Source organism: Puntigrus tetrazona, chromosome 15, assembly GCF_018831695.1.
Source record: "Puntigrus tetrazona isolate hp1 chromosome 15, ASM1883169v1, whole genome shotgun sequence".
NCBI lineage: Eukaryota > Metazoa > Chordata > Actinopteri > Cypriniformes > Cyprinidae > Puntigrus > Puntigrus tetrazona.
In genome coordinates, this window is record NC_056713.1 from 21,192,251 (window position 1) to 21,210,940 (window position 18,690).

At 37.5% G+C, this 18,690-nt stretch overlaps 2 protein-coding genes across 2 annotated transcripts; both read left to right on the forward strand.

Annotated features, from left to right (window-relative positions):
- The first annotated feature begins 800 nt into the window (after nucleotides 1-800).
- Nucleotides 801-8,968, forward strand: cab39 (calcium binding protein 39). Its single transcript, XM_043259855.1, has 9 exons — nucleotides 801-954; nucleotides 4,192-4,346; nucleotides 4,442-4,606; nucleotides 5,198-5,316; nucleotides 5,732-5,900; nucleotides 6,032-6,091; nucleotides 6,477-6,542; nucleotides 7,536-7,679; nucleotides 7,781-8,968. Exons 2-9 carry the CDS (start codon nucleotides 4,233-4,235, stop codon nucleotides 7,967-7,969), a joined length of 1,026 nt encoding a protein of 341 aa, XP_043115790.1. The 5' UTR covers nucleotides 801-954; nucleotides 4,192-4,232; the 3' UTR covers nucleotides 7,970-8,968.
- A 1,630-nt stretch (nucleotides 8,969-10,598) lies between these two features.
- Nucleotides 10,599-17,855, forward strand: itm2ca (integral membrane protein 2Ca). Its single transcript, XM_043259545.1, has 6 exons — nucleotides 10,599-10,890; nucleotides 12,638-12,781; nucleotides 15,027-15,215; nucleotides 15,297-15,407; nucleotides 15,493-15,643; nucleotides 16,879-17,855. The coding sequence occupies exons 1-6, from the start codon at nucleotides 10,795-10,797 to the stop codon at nucleotides 16,968-16,970; spliced, it is 783 nt and encodes a 260-aa protein (XP_043115480.1). The 5' UTR covers nucleotides 10,599-10,794; the 3' UTR covers nucleotides 16,971-17,855.
- The last annotated feature ends 835 nt before the right edge of the window (nucleotides 17,856-18,690 follow it).

Here is an 18,690-nt window from a genome sequence, read left to right on the forward strand (position 1 = left end):
AAGTGTGTTTGATTAGGGTTAGAGCAAAACTGTGCAGAGATGTGGCCCTCCAGGAATTGAGTTTGAGTTTAGGTATAGTTTATTACCATTAGAGGGCAGCAGAGCCTATACCATTTTACTAAAAAAAGAGGTTCTAAAGCAGAGGTTCTAATAAAATACGCTTCATTAAAACTACTTAAAGAAAGCATTTAAAAAATTATATATATTTTGTTGTTGTTGTTGTTGTTGTTGTTGTTGTTGTTAATGTACATTATTTTGTACTTCACTGTGTTTTTTATTGGTATATTAAATTTAATAAAATGTCACATTTTAAAGTACACATAAACATTTTAAGCAATCCGAATCATGGGCCTGTTTTAGTATTTATTATTACTTATATTCGTCTTTAGAGTATGTATGTAAGCCATTATATTTTAATGTATGTAAGCTATATATATTTTTCAAGAATAATTTTTTAACAATATTTTACAAAATTATAAAAACGTACAGTAAATATTTACACTATTATATTTATACTTATTGCAACAATAATTAAATGAAGCAAGAAAAAAAATATTAAGTATTAATATTAAATATTTAAAAAATACAAACAGCAAGACCAACATGTTTAGTCTTGCGGAGTAATTAACAGGTAGGACTATTTTTGTTATGTCGTGTTGTTCTTTTTAGGACGTTAGTGTTTTTTGACGCCCTTACATAATTATGATTTAAGAATTTTGTATTTAAACTTATTCTGTAAACGGAGATCTCTAAGAACGCCGGGGACTTTTATTTTGAAATCCTCCTCGGCGCAGGTTTGCGGAAGTCCTCGCTGCTGTTCTTGCACACACACACACACACACACGTACGGTTATCCGCACAAAACAGGCTAAGAAAGCACACACACAAACAAACATTATATTTCAGGACGTACACCGCGGTTCTTTAGAAAAGGCCGAAGGAGACCCAAACAAGGTGTGATGTTGTTTACTTCTCTTTCGTCGGTTTTTGTTGTCTTGTAAAGTGCCTGCAGGGGCCTATCACAGACATCATATGCAAACACCACAAATGCGTTTACGCACAACGTTTGATTCTGAGGAAATACTAATGGTGGGAAAGGGGCTTCGCATGCTTTGTGGTCTGTGCTGCGTTCATTTAAAGATTAAGGTGGCTAGAGGCCCGGCTCATCAGTATCCATCACACTGGGCCCGTGCTTGCGCAAAAGTACTGAGATGTGTCTCAAACCAGCTGAGCAACCTGCTCGGTTAACGGTTTCCCGGATTCACAGGCGTGCTTCAACCGGTGCATCGTCGCTATAGAGCGATTCTAGGCAGACAGCCGACTGTGTGTTTGAGACACAGCCCGAGTGAAGCCCCTCTGTCATTCAGATCGATGTGCAAAGTTTTGTTTATGGCTTCATTTCACATTTACACGTGCTGCAGGCTTCACAGCTAACTGTGATTTGCATTGATATTGTAGCCGTATCCTTTCTGTGTTGACATGAGCTTTTTCGAGCCGTTGAGTATAATTTGACTGCGCAGTGCATTGCTGTGGTTTTGAGCTGTTGTGTGTTATTAATATAGTCTCTCATGAAGTAAAATAAACAAGATTACTGTTAGGTTTACAGTGATTTTTATTAGTTCTCTCCTGAACTTTTTACTAGATATTAAATCGCTAAACTAGCCTTAAGGTAATTGTGAGATGGCATGAACCAATAATCCCTTGTTGTTAAATATGATGTACTCTTCTCTTGTAATTAATATTACTGATCGTATTATTAATATTAATTATATAAATGCTATTTGAAAATTATAGTGTAGATGATACTAAATAAGACTTTTGCAGCATCGTATTATATGCAAGTCATTGTATAAACGTAAAATGCAGTATCCAACGTCCTTAATAATGCATTATTATAATAATTATTATTAATAATACAAGTTCGGCACTTCAATTTTGTATGTTCTGTTATAATTTGATGCAAAAAACATACAGTTTTGGATTTCTCGCATAAATGTACGTGCAATCGCTTAAATTTGATTTTAAACATTGTTTATCAGTTAAGTCGATTAAACTATTATCAGTTTATGAGGTATTGTTAAATTGTAAAATTACAATATGTGAGATGCATCAAATAATATGAGGCCTTCATCAATAAATCAATCAATAAACTTTGAAGATTTTGCGTAGATCGCATGTTTTAGTACAGTATTGTTGAACTTGGCGGTAAATCTTATTGTTTGATTTCTGAAACATCAGGTGCAACAAAAATAATTGGCATTAATGTAAAATGGCTGATCAGGCAACCTGTGATTGATGGCATGCCGCTCCTGTGAAGTGAATGTTCAGGTGCGTCCGTTTGCCAGTCACCCGTCTGAGCGAGCCGTGGCATCTGTCTGGGTTCAGATTTGTGTCGGGGCAGACATGGCGAGTGTGGTCACCAGGTCAAGGATTTGGCTAACTTGCACAAGCTGCGTGGAGATTAACCAGCTGGACTTATGGTCCTCTGACGCACGGATCCCGCAAGCTGCGGCATTCACAGCGTATGTGGCAGAATAATAGTAGCAATAGTTATTATTGATAGTGGGGTTTTGAGGAAGGTTATGGAAAAAAACTGCAGCTTTTATGAATAGCTTGCATTCGGGTTGGTATATTCGTTGCTTCTGAATCGGTTTAATTTCATATAGAGCATGCTGGAGCTTTGGTGCTGTGATCTTTACGGAGGAAGCTAGCGTGCGGCCGTATTTAGAGAAGATATTTTTGCTGAACGTTTCCTGTTTGCTTCGTCGACTTCGTGGCATTTAAGCTGTTCGAGACACCTGTGTGTGTGTGTGTGTGTGTGGGTGGGTGTGAGTGCGGGTTGGCAATTGTTCATTATGGGGACACAAATTAGTTTAATGGCATGGGTATGACAGGAATTGGTATTTGAAGGTTGTTTTTGAGGACGCTGCCAATGTCCTCATAATTCAAAAAGCTTAAAAACATACTAAATGGTGTTTTTTTCATTCTAAAAATTATAAAATGCATAAAATCTCCTTTTAAGGGGCAGGTTTAGGGTTGTAGCACATACAGTTTGTACAGTGCAAAAACCATTATACCTATGGAGAGTCCCTGAAAACCACAAATGCTGTGTGTGTGTGTGTGTGTGTACGTGTGTACGTGTGCACTCTACAGTTCTACAGCTAGCGGGACACGGTTACTACAGAGTGTGCAATGCATGTATTTCAGTTGTATATGTAGTGTGTGCTTGATGCTGACTTGGATTGATCGGTGTGTACAGGGTCTGGTTTCAATGTCAGTTGAAATTTTTTGTTTAAGTTGTTTTGTTGGTAGTGTGCACTGAACCTGTGCTTATTCCAATTTACTTATTTAGTTTTTGTTTCTGTCGGCTTGTCTGTTTTTGCTAGCCAGTTCATTCCATTGATTGTTTTTTTTTATCCAGTAGTTCATTCTTTCATTCGCTTGTTCTGTTTCTACTCTGTATTATTTATTTAATTTACCTTCCTGTATTCAAACAGTAGCATGACGCTAGAAACCACAAGGTCACAAGTTTTATGAAAGCACAGGATAATAAAATGTTGAATGTCGTTTAAATCACTTTGGATAAAACCTTTTGCCGAATGCATCAATAATGTCTGTTCATTCATTTGTTTTTATTTTTTGAATTTTAGTTTGTTCATCTGTTTTTTTCTGTAATTCTTTTATTTGAATTTTTTGATATTTTGTTACCTATGTTTTTTTTAGTTCCTTTTTTTATTACTTAATTCATTGTTTGTTTATTCTTTCATGTTTTTTCATTTGTTTAATCAGTCAGTCTTTTAGTTCATTTATCACTTTATTTAATTTGTTCATTCATTCTTTCATGAACTTTTTTAAAAGGCAGTTTCATCTATTCAATACTCCAGTCCATGCTTTTATATGTTTGTCTCTATGTTTGTTCATTCATCTGTTATTCTGTTATTTTATTAGTTTCTACATGCATTTTTTGCATGTTTTTGTTCATTCTTTATTTATTAGTTATTTTATGTTTATTCTTTTATGTTTGTTTCTTAATTTTCATCCTTTTTTATTACAAATTTTTAATGCTTTCGTTCTTTCACTTTTTCTTCCATTTATTCATTCTTTTATTTATTTTCGTTCTGATTCTTTTGACATTGTCTGCTTATCTTTGACTCATTTTTTTAATTTATTTATTTTTTTTTTTTTTTACAGGTGGGCTCACTGCTACCCGTGTGCCCTGGTAACGTGTTGCCATGCCCTTCCCTTTCGGTAAGTCTCACAAGTGTCCAGCGGACATTGTGAAGAATCTAAAAGACAACATGACCATCCTGGAGAAGCAGGACATTTCAGACAAGAAGGCTGAGAAGGTATGCAGTGTGTGCAGAAATCTGCAGTGTGTTTGAGCTTGTGCTGTGACTTTTACCCATTCAAAGCCATTAATGAGAGGGGTTTGTGTCTGCAGGCCTCTGAAGAGGTGTCCAAATCTCTGCTGGCCATGAAGGAGATTCTCTATGGCACGAATGAAAAGGAGCCACAGACGGAAGCCGTGGCTCAGCTCGCTCAGGAGCTCTACAACAGCGGTCTGCTCAGCACCCTCGTCGCAGATCTGCAGCTCATCGACTTTGAGGTGCTTTTATAGACTTTAGATTTGAATTAACTAGTCCAGAAAATGAAACATGGAGTTTCTGTTGCAGAAAATAATTTTAATAATTATTAAATTAGTTTCATTAAATACTTCTGTTCAAATGTTTATAAATATATATATATATATATATATATATATATATATATATATATATATATATATATATATATATATATATATATATATATATATATATATATTTTTTTTTTTTTTTTTTTTTTTTTTTTTATTATTATATATATTTTTAGATTTGTTTGTTTTTGTAAAGAAGTAATTTCTATCTGATAAAGTATTTTAGAGCATTCTAAAATTGTCTTGCTTTTTTGATATTTTTAATTTAGAATTTTTGAATGATTTTTCCCGGTCTAAATATCACAAAATTTAAAACTCTGTTTTCCAAGACTACAGTAATTCTTGATTCTTGAGTAAAAAGCAGTTGGTAAGGAAACGGATCAGCTGAGATATAGTTGAAAACCAATTGTGAATCATTGTACATTCCCATTTATGAATCCATGCTTGTTATGCAATCATTTGAGCTTTTCCATAACCGTTCTGCATGTTATTTATGTCTAGGGTAAGAAAGATGTGGCACAGATCTTTAATAATATTCTGAGACGTCAGATCGGCACACGGACACCTACCGTTGAATACCTGTGCACTCAACAAAATATACTCTTCATGCTGCTTAAAGGGTGAGACACAGACATGAATGCATTCTGAACACATTCATTCGATCTATTAAATATATTGGTAAGTTAAATTAGGTTTTTTAAAGTCCCCTCTCAAAAAATAATTTTTTACAAAATCAGATGTTAATGCTTTTCTATACAATGCAAATGAATGGTGACCAAGGTTCGTTCAGTAAAGGACCTTAAAAGTAGGCCATATGACTTCAGAGGGCTTAAAATGAATATGGATCTCTCTTGTGGTGCCTTTTTGTCATTTTTGAAGCTTGACAACCTTGTAAACTTTGTTTCATCGTATTGAAAAGAACTGAGCGGCATGAACATTAGCATCTCCTTTTCAGTTTATGGAAGAAAGTCAAGCATGTTAGGATCTACATGTGGCAAAATGTGTCTGATGGTGAGTTTGCGTCCTTTTTTAAAGTTACGAGTCTCCAGATATCGCTCTGAACTGTGGGATCATGCTGAGGGAATGCATACGGCACGAGCCTCTGGCCAAGATCACCCTCTGCTCCGAGCAATTCTACGATTTCTTCAGATACGTGGAGATGTCCACCTTCGACATCGCCTCGGATGCATTTGCCACTTTTAAAGTTAGTGTTTTTGTAAATATGCAAGCTTTGAGTGTTTGCTTTGTCTGGGTGGCAGCTTTGATTATTTCATCTTCAGATGCGCTGTATAATTGTTATGTCTGATGAATTGCATTTGTTTGGTTTTCTTCCAGGATTTGCTGACGAGACACAAACTGCTCAGCGCTGAGTTTCTGGAGCAGCACTACGACCGAGTGAGTCACGGGATTTCTCTCATTGGTTTGCTTTCCGTCGTTGCTTGTTGTTTTTGCGTCTGATTGGATCTGTCAGTCAATCTGCGGGGCTTCTTCTCAGACCTGTTTATTCACGTTTAATGGGAAAATCAATACAATGGGAAGCGATTTGAATTTTGAGTGAGCCCAAGGAAAATATGGGCACTTATGTCTGAGAACTAACTTCATGCCATCATATTTGCACAGTGACTTTTAATTAACTAATGTAAAATTAGTGGTTTTTAATGCATGGAGTCAATTTCCCCTAATGTTCTAATAACTGTGGATTGTTTGCTCTAACACTGTTAGAGAAGCAACTTTGTATTTATTGCATATCTCTTTCCTGTCTTTTTCCCCACTTTTGCAGTTCTTTAGTGAATATGAGAAACTTCTTCACTCAGAAAACTATGTGACTAAGAGGCAATCGCTAAAGGTAAGAAATGGGTAAATCTTTGTGATGGTTTTGGGATTTAAACTAGGCTTGGAATCATAGTGATTTTTAAAAAGATGTAAAGTCTCTCAGACCGCAAAATACAACAAAACAGTAATATTGAGAAATATTTCAATATTCATCATTTATTCCTGTGAAGCAAAGCTGAATTTTCAGCATCATTCCTCCAGTCTTCAGTGTCTTATATGCTAATTTGCAGCTAAAGAGAAAGCATTTATCGCTCTTGAAAATGGTGATGCTGCTTAGTATTTTTGTGGAAATGGGCAATACATTTTTTTTTGTAATATTCTGAATGGTCTTACTGTCACTTTTTTGTTCAGTTATTTATGGCTAACTTCAAAGGAACACTTCAGTTTTTTTTAGAAATAGGCTCATTCTCTAACTCCCCCACAGTTAGTCAGTCGAGTTTTACCGTTTTTGAATACATTCAGCGAATCTCTTGGTCTGGCGATAGCACTTTTAGAATAGCTTAGCATAGCTTATTGTATCCAATTAGACCAGTTAGCATCGCGTTCAAAAATGACCAAAGAGCTTCTGTATTTGTCCTATTTAAAACTTGACTCTTGTAAGACCGGTGGAAAATGAAATGTTGCGGATGTCTATTCTGATATGATGAGGAACTATGCTTTTAATTCTTGCGCAATGAAAAAAATTAAGGAACTTTGCTGCCGTACCATGGCCATAGCAGGTGCAACTTTTCATTTTCCGCCTGTCTTAGTATATGATGTAACTACAGAAGACTCAGGTTTTAAATAGGAAAAATATTGAAACTATTCGGTCATTTTTGAATGCGATGCTATTGGTCTAATTGGATTCAGTGATTTATGCTAAGCTACGCTACAAGTGCTGTCGCCAGACCTGAAGATCGATAATGTGGTATGGTCTATAATGCATTTAAACTGAATTCTGCGCGTGTTTACTATAGCAGCTAGATCTTTATTTTTATAATGTGTTATATTTTTCTCTTTGTCTTAGCTTTTGGGAGAGCTGCTTTTGGACAGGCACAACTTCACTATAATGACAAAGTACATAAGCAAACCAGAGAACCTCAAACTCATGATGAACCTACTGAGAGACAAGAGCCGCAACATCCAGTTTGAGGCCTTTCATGTATTTAAGGTATGAAATGTCAGGCTAATTCTTCTTAGTTCAACTCTCACCGATACGCCGTCCGAAACTCTTCTCAACCTTCAATATAATTTCTTTCTCTGTGCTTTTAGGTGTTTGTGGCCAATCCGAACAAGACCCAGCCCATCCTCGACATCCTGCTGAAGAACCAGACCAAACTAATCGAGTTCCTCAGCAAGTTCCAGAACGACCGCACCGAGGACGAGCAGTTCAGCGACGAGAAGACCTATCTCATCAAACAGATCCGGGACCTCAGGAGGCCAGCTCCGCAGGACGCTTGAGAAGGCTCACGAATGTATACGAATGCACAGAAGGACGTCTAGACAGCGTTTTAGGCAGCGTCTGGACGATGTTTGGCTCTCTGGGACGTTGAGTGGCCGCAGCGCTGGGCATGTTTTTGTGTTTTGCAGGAACCGTTCAATGCCGTTTGAGCTCGGTGAGAGCGAGAAATATGACGACGAGGATGAAAAGTAGTCTTGCTTCGCTGGACATTCAACCTCTCCCCCTACAATGTTTTATTCTCATGTTTCAAAAAACGAGCAAAATGAACAGAAAAGACGGATGTAGATGCTGCTGCTTTATTGCACATAAAGGAGGAGGGATTTGTACCTCATACACAAACATACACTCAAATGTCTGTTGATGCTAATTGGATATTAATGAATTCCAGAAAGCACTTAAACGCACTCCTGTCAGCTCTTTTGCTCATTGTCAGCTAGGTGAAAAACTGCAAATGTGACGCATAAATCTGATCATGCTTTGCACATTTTGCTTCTTGTGGGTGAGTGAACTTGTACATAGGCTTTTTCATCTTTATGGTCGCTATCAGATTCATTTTCAGAGGCGGAAATGGGTAAACGTGTTGACTGAGGATGGTTAAGTGGAGTTGTGGCTGTGATGTTGATCTTGATCTTGATTTAACAATGTCATTCTACTCTCATGATTAGTCACTGCAGAGTGGGTGTAATGGAAAGTTGACCTACCTGCTTTCTGTGATTGTGACCTTAAGATCTGTGCTCAGACACTGCTTATTTTTAATTTGCTAGTTTCAGTATAGCTAACCCCATTACTCATACCTTTTAGCCTGTATGTTAAATTGTCCCCAGTTTGGATAATTGGATGAGTTAATGGGTTAAATCTCACAAAGAAACTTGTCTAGGTCACATTTCAGCCCAAAATCCAAAGAAAAATCTATTTTAGGACAACATTTCCCAACATTCTGAATCATTTGTGTTTAAATAAGTGTGTGTGTGAGTGTGTGTATATATATATATATATATATATATATATGTATGTGTGTGTGTGTGTGTGTGTGTGTGTGTATATATATATATATATATATATATATATATATATATGTGTGTGTGTGTGTGTGTGTGTGTATATATATATATATATATATACACACACACACACACACACATATACATTACATATATATATATATACACACATACATATATATAAATATAAGATGGTTCTTATAGCATTACATAAATTGAGGTAAAATTGTTATGTTACATAACCACACACAAACTACAATTTCTGTATTTGGTAATCTTTCTTTTGAATTTGGGTTGAAATGTGAGTTGGTCAGGTTCTTTACAGGTTTTGTGTTATAAGACTAAATTCACGAGCTTACATACCGTTTCATTTTCTTTTCCATAGGGTTTTAGTTGGGGGGAAAAATAACAAGTGTGACGTTCTTAGCAGCATACTAATCTGAAGTGGTTGGGTGTAGAGATATGGCTCATATTAGCACCTGACTGGCTGCTGAGGGAAAATTTGTGCAGTCGTGTTCTTTATGAATGTTTTATTTAGATTTGTTTTAACAACAGCGCAGTGGTTGTTGGGGGTTGCCATGCGAGAATGAAAAACCACACAAAACTGAAAGTTATTTGGTGGGTGTGGTTGATCATTTTTGCATTATGGTTGGCATTACTGCTTTTACTCACAAGACAGCCGCAATCACCTACCATAAAACCTTTCATTTCTCATTTCCTTCAGTGGAAGCAGGTGTTATTCATAATGATAGCCCTTACTCATTTTCAATGCAGAACTTTACCTGAACTCCCACAAAACACGTTCTGCCGAATGTTTACAGTACTGGTCAGAATTACAGGGATTGGCACATCTATAACAGTATTTTATTTTAGTGAAGCCTACAATAAACTTTACGTAGTCTAAAGATGTACAATTTTTTTCATATTTCAGTCTAAGCATATACTGTTTATGTGGTGATGGGCAACTCGCCATTGGTTGGCACATGTAACAACAGCCAATCGCAGTCGTCTTGTATGCCTGACATCATAACGGGCCCAGAGCATTAAGAATTCTGAGAATTAGCAAAATTATCTTGCATATCAGTGCATGTTTCTATTTCGCAGCCTTAGATTAAGCATGGACGTCTAACGGACGGGCTAGAAACCTCTTGGCCTGCTGTCTGTTCATTTAAACGGTCCAATCTAACTTATGTAGATCTGGCCCAAATAATAAGACTTGGGCACAGAAACGGTGGAGTACCATCTGAAATGTCAATCAGTAGCCAGACTAACAGTTGGAAATAAAGTTTGGAATAATATAATAGCTTCTACTGTCTTTTTTTGTCCCCTCTTTGATTAGCAGTGTTTATTCACTAAAATGTTAACCATTTTTGAACCTCATAGACAGGCAATACCATTCGTTTAATAACATTAAAGCACCTATTATATATGGGTACATGTAGATAGAAAGATAGATAGCGTGATATCTCTATTGGTCGCTCACACCGTCTTTAACTTATTAGCCGTTTTTAATATGGCGTATATAAAAAGTAAAGTAGTAATACCATGAGATAGATGATCAAAATGAAGCATCTTAAAAAGCTATTCGTAAACACGCATGATGTATACAAAACGTGCGCGCGCTTGCTCATTCTGGGTCGCGCGCATCATCGCCAGTGTCGCCGGCACTGTGACTTTAAGAGCGATTTTTTAAGAATATAAATATATAAATAAATAATACGTTCATCCGGTCCATTGTAACAAACGGCAAATACAGTGTCATAAAGCTAAGGGGGTACAAAGGATCCGCGGTCTCGCTAAAAACAGCGGTTTTTCCCTTCATCATGGTGAAGATCAGCTTTCAGCCCATCACGGGACAAAAAGCCGAGAAAGAGGAGGGTGATGGAGATAAAACTCAGATATTCATACCGCATTCGCACGTAAGTTTCGTTTTTTTTGTGTGTGCATCATCTGAAATGGCACGGAAAACGGCGGTTAAAACGAACCCAAAGCCGGAAAGGAAACCATTAATCGCGCCGTTTGATCGGGCAATTATGATCTATTGATAATGATCCATTTGCTCGTTTTTACGTATTTGTAGTTTGTTTTCTGAAATGCAGAAATATTGATGCCCTTTGGTTTCATAACAAGAGGACACGGATGCTGCAGCACCTGCACCAATCACACATAACATGCATCACGTTTATCTCAGGCATAACATGTGCACTGTGCTCAAAATGAGTGGATTATTCAGATGTTTTAATGAAATCGCTCTTCTTTAACAATTTAACTAAAGAAAATCTTTGGTTGAACTAACAGCCCGTAAAATAGCTTAAAACGCCTTGCCCTTCATTTTAAAATATATTAATTATAATAAATGACTGGATTGTTACGGTCAGAGCTTAAGATCTTTATTCCTAAGAGCTTATGATGACAAGAGATGAAATTTGACTGTGCAGCACAGGTTTGTGTGTCTAAGCGACACACACACACATAGAGACACATATCCAATAGAGACAAAATGGCAGATGGTGAGGAGAAATGACTTCCGTGAGCTTTAGCTGTTTAATATCGGTGTGTGTGTGTATGTGTGGGCTCTGCCGTCTTTGGGGACCAAATGACCTCCTAGCAATGAAAAAAACAAGTTGAACCGAGTAATTCCTGGCCCACTGGCATCTCTAACTATCCCTTTTGTCAGAATATCCGTACTTCCCTACTATAAAGATGCAAAACTCATCTCAGATGGGTATGAGCATGCAGTATTAAAAAACATAGGCATGGAACGTTGTCATGTGACCTCAATAGAATGCTTGTTCGAAGTTATCTGGTCTTTAATAATATTAGCTGCAGAAATACGATCTAGGCCTGTAACGTTGTTCTCGGAATATTATACTGAAATGTTTTCATCTGTAGCTTACTGCTCACTACTTGATGCTAAATTGTGCAGCCGTTGGACACTCTGCTTTCCCGTAAGGCCACGGGCGCTGAGGATCCAGAACTGAAAAACGCAAAATAAGGAAAGGGAAGACCTCACAGAGTTTTTTTTAATGTAGAAATGCCCGTATGGGGATAGCAGTTAGGTCAGCATTTTCCAAGTACTGCAAATCGAATTATCTTAAAGTAAAAACGATAAGCTGATGAGTCGAAAGGAAGCTACCATCGTGATACCGAACCGAAAACACGAATGTGCGTTAAGAATGAGGTCAGATCAGGCCGTGTGCTGTGCGGTTGGCAGATGGGTTGCAAGACTGGAGGCGTCATTAGTCATTGCCTATCGGCATCTCTCATCTAATAATTTCCCGCTGTAGTAGTACGAGAGGACTGAATAATCCATTCTTGGCTGCTCGGCACACTAGTGAGTGTAGTGCCGTTTGTAGCACGTCTCCCAGCGTGTGGGTGATCGTGCTGAAAGTGGCACGGTATATTGAGGACATGAATTCATTACCTCTTTGTGTGTGGATTTTTTTATGCGTGCGTTGGGTTTTGCCATCTTGGTAAGGACCTAACGTCCCCGCAGAGGTAGCACAACCTAAAATGACCTACTTGGGGGAGGCCTGTGGGAGGAGCTCGCCATGGAAACAACTTTATGAAGGGGCCTGAATGTCTTCGAATTAGTACGCTAAAGGAAATAAAATATGCGTAAATGTCCTTAATATGCTGTAAATATATGTGTGTGTGTATTTGTAGGTGGAAGAGGAGCTGGTCTTGCCTGTCGGACGGAAACGCTCCTCTCTGAGTGGACTTTGCTGTCTGACAACTGCGCTGATTGTCTTCACCTGCAGTTTGATATACGCTTCAATTTATATCTACCGCTACTACATCATTCCTCAGGTAGCACGCAATTGTCCAAAAAAAAAAAAAAAGCCTGAATCACACTGCACGATTTTTGGAGCCCGTTAGGGTGAGAGAGGTTCAAAGATGTTGCCTTTGTCACAGTCTAGCGAGCAAAGTGAAGGTCATTGCATACCGAGTATGAAATTTAAGCACGACCTCACCGCCTCTGAAACATTCGGCCATCGTAAAAAGTTCTGATTGGGTTCCATTTACTGCGTTATGGATGGAAAGGATGCATTTTGGGCTGCACGGAAGAAGGACCTTTGGCCTATTGATCATTTTCTGCCGGTTGTCAGAAACACAGCGTGATCATCGCAGCGCGTTTGCTGCTGCGACGCACGTTTACTGACCAGCCAAAAAAAAAACATGACATGAAATCAATGTGACGCGGCGCTAAAGCATGAACCTGCTTACCTTTTTCTGTCACCGCTTCCACTTTGCACCCATAAAAACTACAACTGTTCTCCGCTGGCGCATGCTGATGATATTTTCTTCTTCTATAGAAGCGTGCATCGTAGCGTACGAGTCGATTTGTGTCATCATCGTACAGTTTACGTGCACGCCGTCCGAGTTTATTAGATTCGTGTCACGCAGTATGATCTGCATTGAACTTATTGGATTGCTAGAATCGTGCAGTGTGTGGAAGGCTTAACACTCACAATTATGACTGTGTAATTAGTTAAGCTGAAGCCTGCGTTAGTTCTGGTTTTCTATTTTTGTCACAGCAAGAGCGTAAATGTTCTGCTAATGGCCCGCTGCTGTGATTCATCCGCTGTGCGATTTGTTTTTGAGTTGTTTGAGTGAACGATTCAGTGACTCACTCATACTGCTTTACAGAATTGCTTTGTTTTCCCATCTGTCGAAAAATGCATTGTTTAGACAAGATGGTAGTTCTAGAGTAAGTGTGTATATAATGTGAATATGAGGAAAACCTGTAATAACTAAATATATCGTTATACATATATTTATCCATATATTTATGTATTTTATTGATCAATCTCTTCACTTCTGATCTTCGAAGATCCAGTTCAATTGTAATAATAAGCAAAAATGGCTTTAGATAAACCTAGTGTCTCTGTAGTGTTGAAATTTGTTCTCCTCCATAAGGAACATAGTTACGTAATACTGTAATACATTACTTTTAAAAGTAACTTTTCCCAACACTGCCCATGAGGACAACTCAATAGAATATAACAATGCATTCTAACTATTATTTTGGGGTATACGGCTCTTTAAGTCATAAGTAGCATTTATATATTTGTAGCAATAGCCAAAGATATTTCCTTTTATGCGATAAATGAAGATATTTCGTACATTTCCTACAGTAAATATATTAAAACTTGTAATATATTAAAAATTATATATTATATATAAAAATGGGATTATTGATTATTAGTCTTAAATCGCAGGGTTGTATTTGAAAGGAAAATACATTGTACGGTGATCAATGAAAAAATGATCAATTTTGCTTTCATGTCAAAAATCATTACGATATTAAGACATATTAAGTGTTCTATGAAGATATTTTGTAAAATATTTACCATTAATTTATTAAACCTTAATTTCTGATTAGTAATATGCATTGCTAAGAATTTAATTTGAAAATGATTTTCTCAATTTTGTTGCACCAAATAGTTGCATCTCGGCCAAATGTTGTTCTGTTATAACAAACCATACATCTATGGATGCATTATCTATTCAGATTTCATGTGTTGTATGAGTCTCAATTTAGTAAAATTGACACTTATGACTGGGTTTTGTGGTCCGGGGTCGGATATGCATTGCTAAGCACCTCATTTAGACAGTTTTAAAGGCAATTTACTCAATATTTAGATTTTTTTTGTTTCACCCCAAGATTCCAGATTTCCAAATAGTTGTATCTTGGCCAAATATTGTCCTATCCTAACAAACCATACATCAATGGGAGACTTATTTATTCAGCTTTCAGATGAAGTATAAACCTCGGTTTCAAAAAATGTGTCCTTACGACTGGTTTTGTGCTCGCACTTTATTATGAACTTTTTTACAGTGAGACCGTACATTAAGAGGCACCCACTAAAGCATTGCATAGAAGAATTAGTTTGCAATAGGATAGTGTGAAAATCGATATGTCTTTCCCACCTATTTTGTTATGTGTTATCTTACGTGCTTTTATCGGGGCTTCCGGGTTTAGGTGATGGTAATATCAAAATGGTATCGTCATGTAATTTAAGATCATGTACTGTACGTGATGGTGATCCAGGTTCCGGATCAGAGTCGCATTCACTGCCGTGTCGTGTACGAGGACTCGGTGGCTGCTCCACTGCGAGGGTCTCACGAGCTGGAGGAGAGCGTTGGGATCTACCTGAAGGAGAACTACGAGCAAATCAGCATACCTGTGCCCGACTTCAGCAACACGGACCCCGCTGACATCATTCACGATTTCAACAGGGTAACGCACTTACCACTCGTGTGTACTAATACCACATCGGCATGCTACGTACGCTTTCATGTGATGCGTTTGGGTTTTTAGGGTCTGACGGCTTACCATGACATCGCCTTGGATAAGTGTTACGTCATCGAGCTCAACACCACCGTGGTCATGCCGCCACGTAACCTCTGGGAACTTCTCATCAACGTCAAGGTACCTGCATTGCTTGTATATAAAGGCGGTTGGAATGCGAACTATGTGCATGTCTGATGATGTCGGCTTCCTATCTTTTTTCTAGAAAGGGACTTACCTCCCTCAGACGTACATTGTCCAGGAAGAGATGGTCGTGACTGGCCGCGTTAATAATATGCATCAGCTTGGCCGCTTTATTTACCGTCTGTGTAACGGTAAAGATACGTACAGGCTCCGTCGTCGCACCTCACGCCGGCCGTAAGTTTCACCTCATATGTATCACAAAGGTCAATAGTCGTAAGAAATTAGGTTTGCATCGTTTTGTCTGTTACTGTGATGTGAATAATTCATATGTATCAGTCAAAGGTCAATAGAGTGCATCGTATGAAATTAGGTAAAAATTACACCGTATTTAATATCATAGTTCACCTAAAAAATGAAAAAAGGTATAAGCTAAGGTATACATTTTTCATCTCACCAACAAGCAACAAGCTGCAAGCCCAATTTGGCATTACGATATTACGCTATAATTAATTCTTCATCTTCTTGGAGGGAGGAAACTGTGCTTCTGTGTGGCTTTACAGCTGCCTCGCAAATCTGATTGACGTCCAGCTTAGTATCTCATTGCAGTTAATAGGCGGAACAATTAAGTAACACCCACGATACGGCTTCCTGTATTAAGCAATCACTGGTTCACGAAGATCTTTTTGTGGGAATATAATATGATAATATCCATGACAACCACAAACTTTGGGGAAACTGATATGATTTAATGGAGAAATTGTGATCCGTGAATATTCAATTGTTAGTTCCTATTTTTGTGATTATATGCGGTTCTATATACTAACCCATGCGCTAAATAACGAACTAATAGGGTCACACTGGTCTTAACTACTACGTACTTATCAAAAAAGATGTACTTATTGTGGTCATATCTTATTGCAAAACACTTTTGCTGTTATTGAGGTGGATACAGGTAAGTTTAAGGACAGGTTTGATGTTTAAGGGTGAGTTGAGGTGTAAGGGATGTTTCATTTATTTAAATGTAATTACAGAATTTATTTCAGATTAAAATATAAGCGCAATATAAAACATATGTATGCAATAAGTGCATTGTACAAAATTATTAATTTAAATGTAAGTACATTATAGGCCATAAAGTGGGACCATAATATTTTTGTCTTTTTTTCCTTCAGTCTGCTACCTAATTATTCTCTCAATTTCTATTCAATTCTATTGTTTAATTGTGTAGTACTGTATATAAAAATATGAATTCTTTTCTAATATGCAAGTGATTTATAGTGTGTCAATAGTACCATAACAATATTTTTTTCTTATATTTGATTTATTAATTTATTTTAAAAACATTTTATTCTATTTCAGGCACTGAAAAAGATTTAATTTCAGTTTTGGCTTTGTTTAATTATAATAACCCTCATAATAATAATAAAATAATAATAATAATAATTTTTTTTAATATTTTTCCTGTTAGGTATCACCAAGCGTGATGCGCAGAACTGCCACCGAATCCGTCACTTTGAGAACACTTTCGTGCTGGAGACAGTGATTTGCGAGACTCCATAAGCCGTTCGTCACTTTACCACGCCTATTTCTGATGAGACCACGCCCTCTGGTCTCGGTAGCCACACCCCTTTGAAAATCACACTCTTTACCTCTGACGTCTTTGCACCTCATTTCTCTCTTTTTGTACTTTTTGTCTCTCTCTCTGTACCGAGTAATTCATTACATCCCTTGACAATGTCCGAACGGTTTGTTTCTGCACATTCGCAATAATGAGCATTTTCTAATCGATGCATTTAAAAGTGTAACAGTAGCATCTGAAGTCTTTAAATGAGAAGATTACATGGGCATTAAGCTGCACAATGCCTGCATGGTCGTACCTGCGTGTAACTGGCTGTTTTGTGCTCCATCAAACTGCTCTTTGCTCTCTTATATATTCGTGTGTTTTTAGATCTATTCTGGGATAGAGATGCACCGAAACTGCGGCCAAAAATACCATAAACCGACAAAAAAATCTCTGAAGTGCAAAAATCGTTTGATTGTGCTCAAGTCTTCTTTTCAGGATTAATATTCACTTTTCTTTCGGTGCATCTCCATTCATGAATATCCTAACTGATCCTAGTGCCGGTTGAAGCGTACGATGAAAAATTGCTTCCATCATCACATTTATCACACGTGTTTGTTTACTACATCTCAATATCCACTTATTGCTTCTACAACATGCTTCCTGTGCCACTTCCTCTTTTCTTCGTTCTCTCTCTGCATGCTTTTCAAGGCAACACATGCATTGTTTGAGTATTTTCTTATCATATGAGCAAAGCCTTAGGCCAGATTCACGTCCTGGACTAATGTATACAATCTCAACAGCTCTTCGTGTTTATGTGTGTGTTGAAGTTGAACCTTGTTTAGTTGGGTGAAGCAAACGTGTAAATAAACCAGTAAGACCTAGCTATGCCACGTCTGTTTTTTTTTTTTCTTAACAAAAGTAATTGCACAATGCAAAATTTGCAGTTCGGTTGCATAACTGCTCGTTTTACACCCTCGGCAGGTTTTTTCAGAGAATATGCAGGCGATAAACCGCAACCCAAATGCACAGCGTAGCCAATTTTAATGTAAATTAGACGGGAATCTTCTGCAAAGCCCAGAGGAAGTCCGTATACTTGAAACTGTAAGAAAGGGGAAATGAAATACGTGTGAAACGCATGTCACCAAAAACCGTTGTCCTCGTGCATGACTTTGAAATTATCTTGCACCATCTTGCGCTCTTGCATTAGATATGCCCATCCTCTCAGCTCAGTTTGAGGTTTCTGGTTAGATTGTGAGATCATGCATAAATCTGACCCATAGTAGTTTCTAAATAGGCGTCTGAGAACAATATAACTCAAATGGAGTAGTTCAATCAAAAAAGGAACATTGCAAACGCACGTCTTTCTTCTTCTTTTTTTTTCCCATGCAGTGATGCAAAAGATCCAAAAATGGCAAGAAGCACCATAAAAAGTCATTCGATAGCTCTATGTGATGAGAAATTATTCAGTGTTCTTTCCCTCTCAGAACCTGTTAACCTGAAAAACACTGTGAGTCAGTGAGAGAGTCGTGGAAAACATACGTATTTACAAACTGAACAATTTGGTCACTGATAAAAAGCTTTTTAAGTTTAGGAATGTTTAGGTTTGGAGCAACCTGACGGTGAGTAAATAACAAAATTCAGTAACACTTTAAGGTTTTCTTGTTTCGCTACATTCACTTGCATTACGTTGTTACGTTAAATTATGCGTTAACCCGC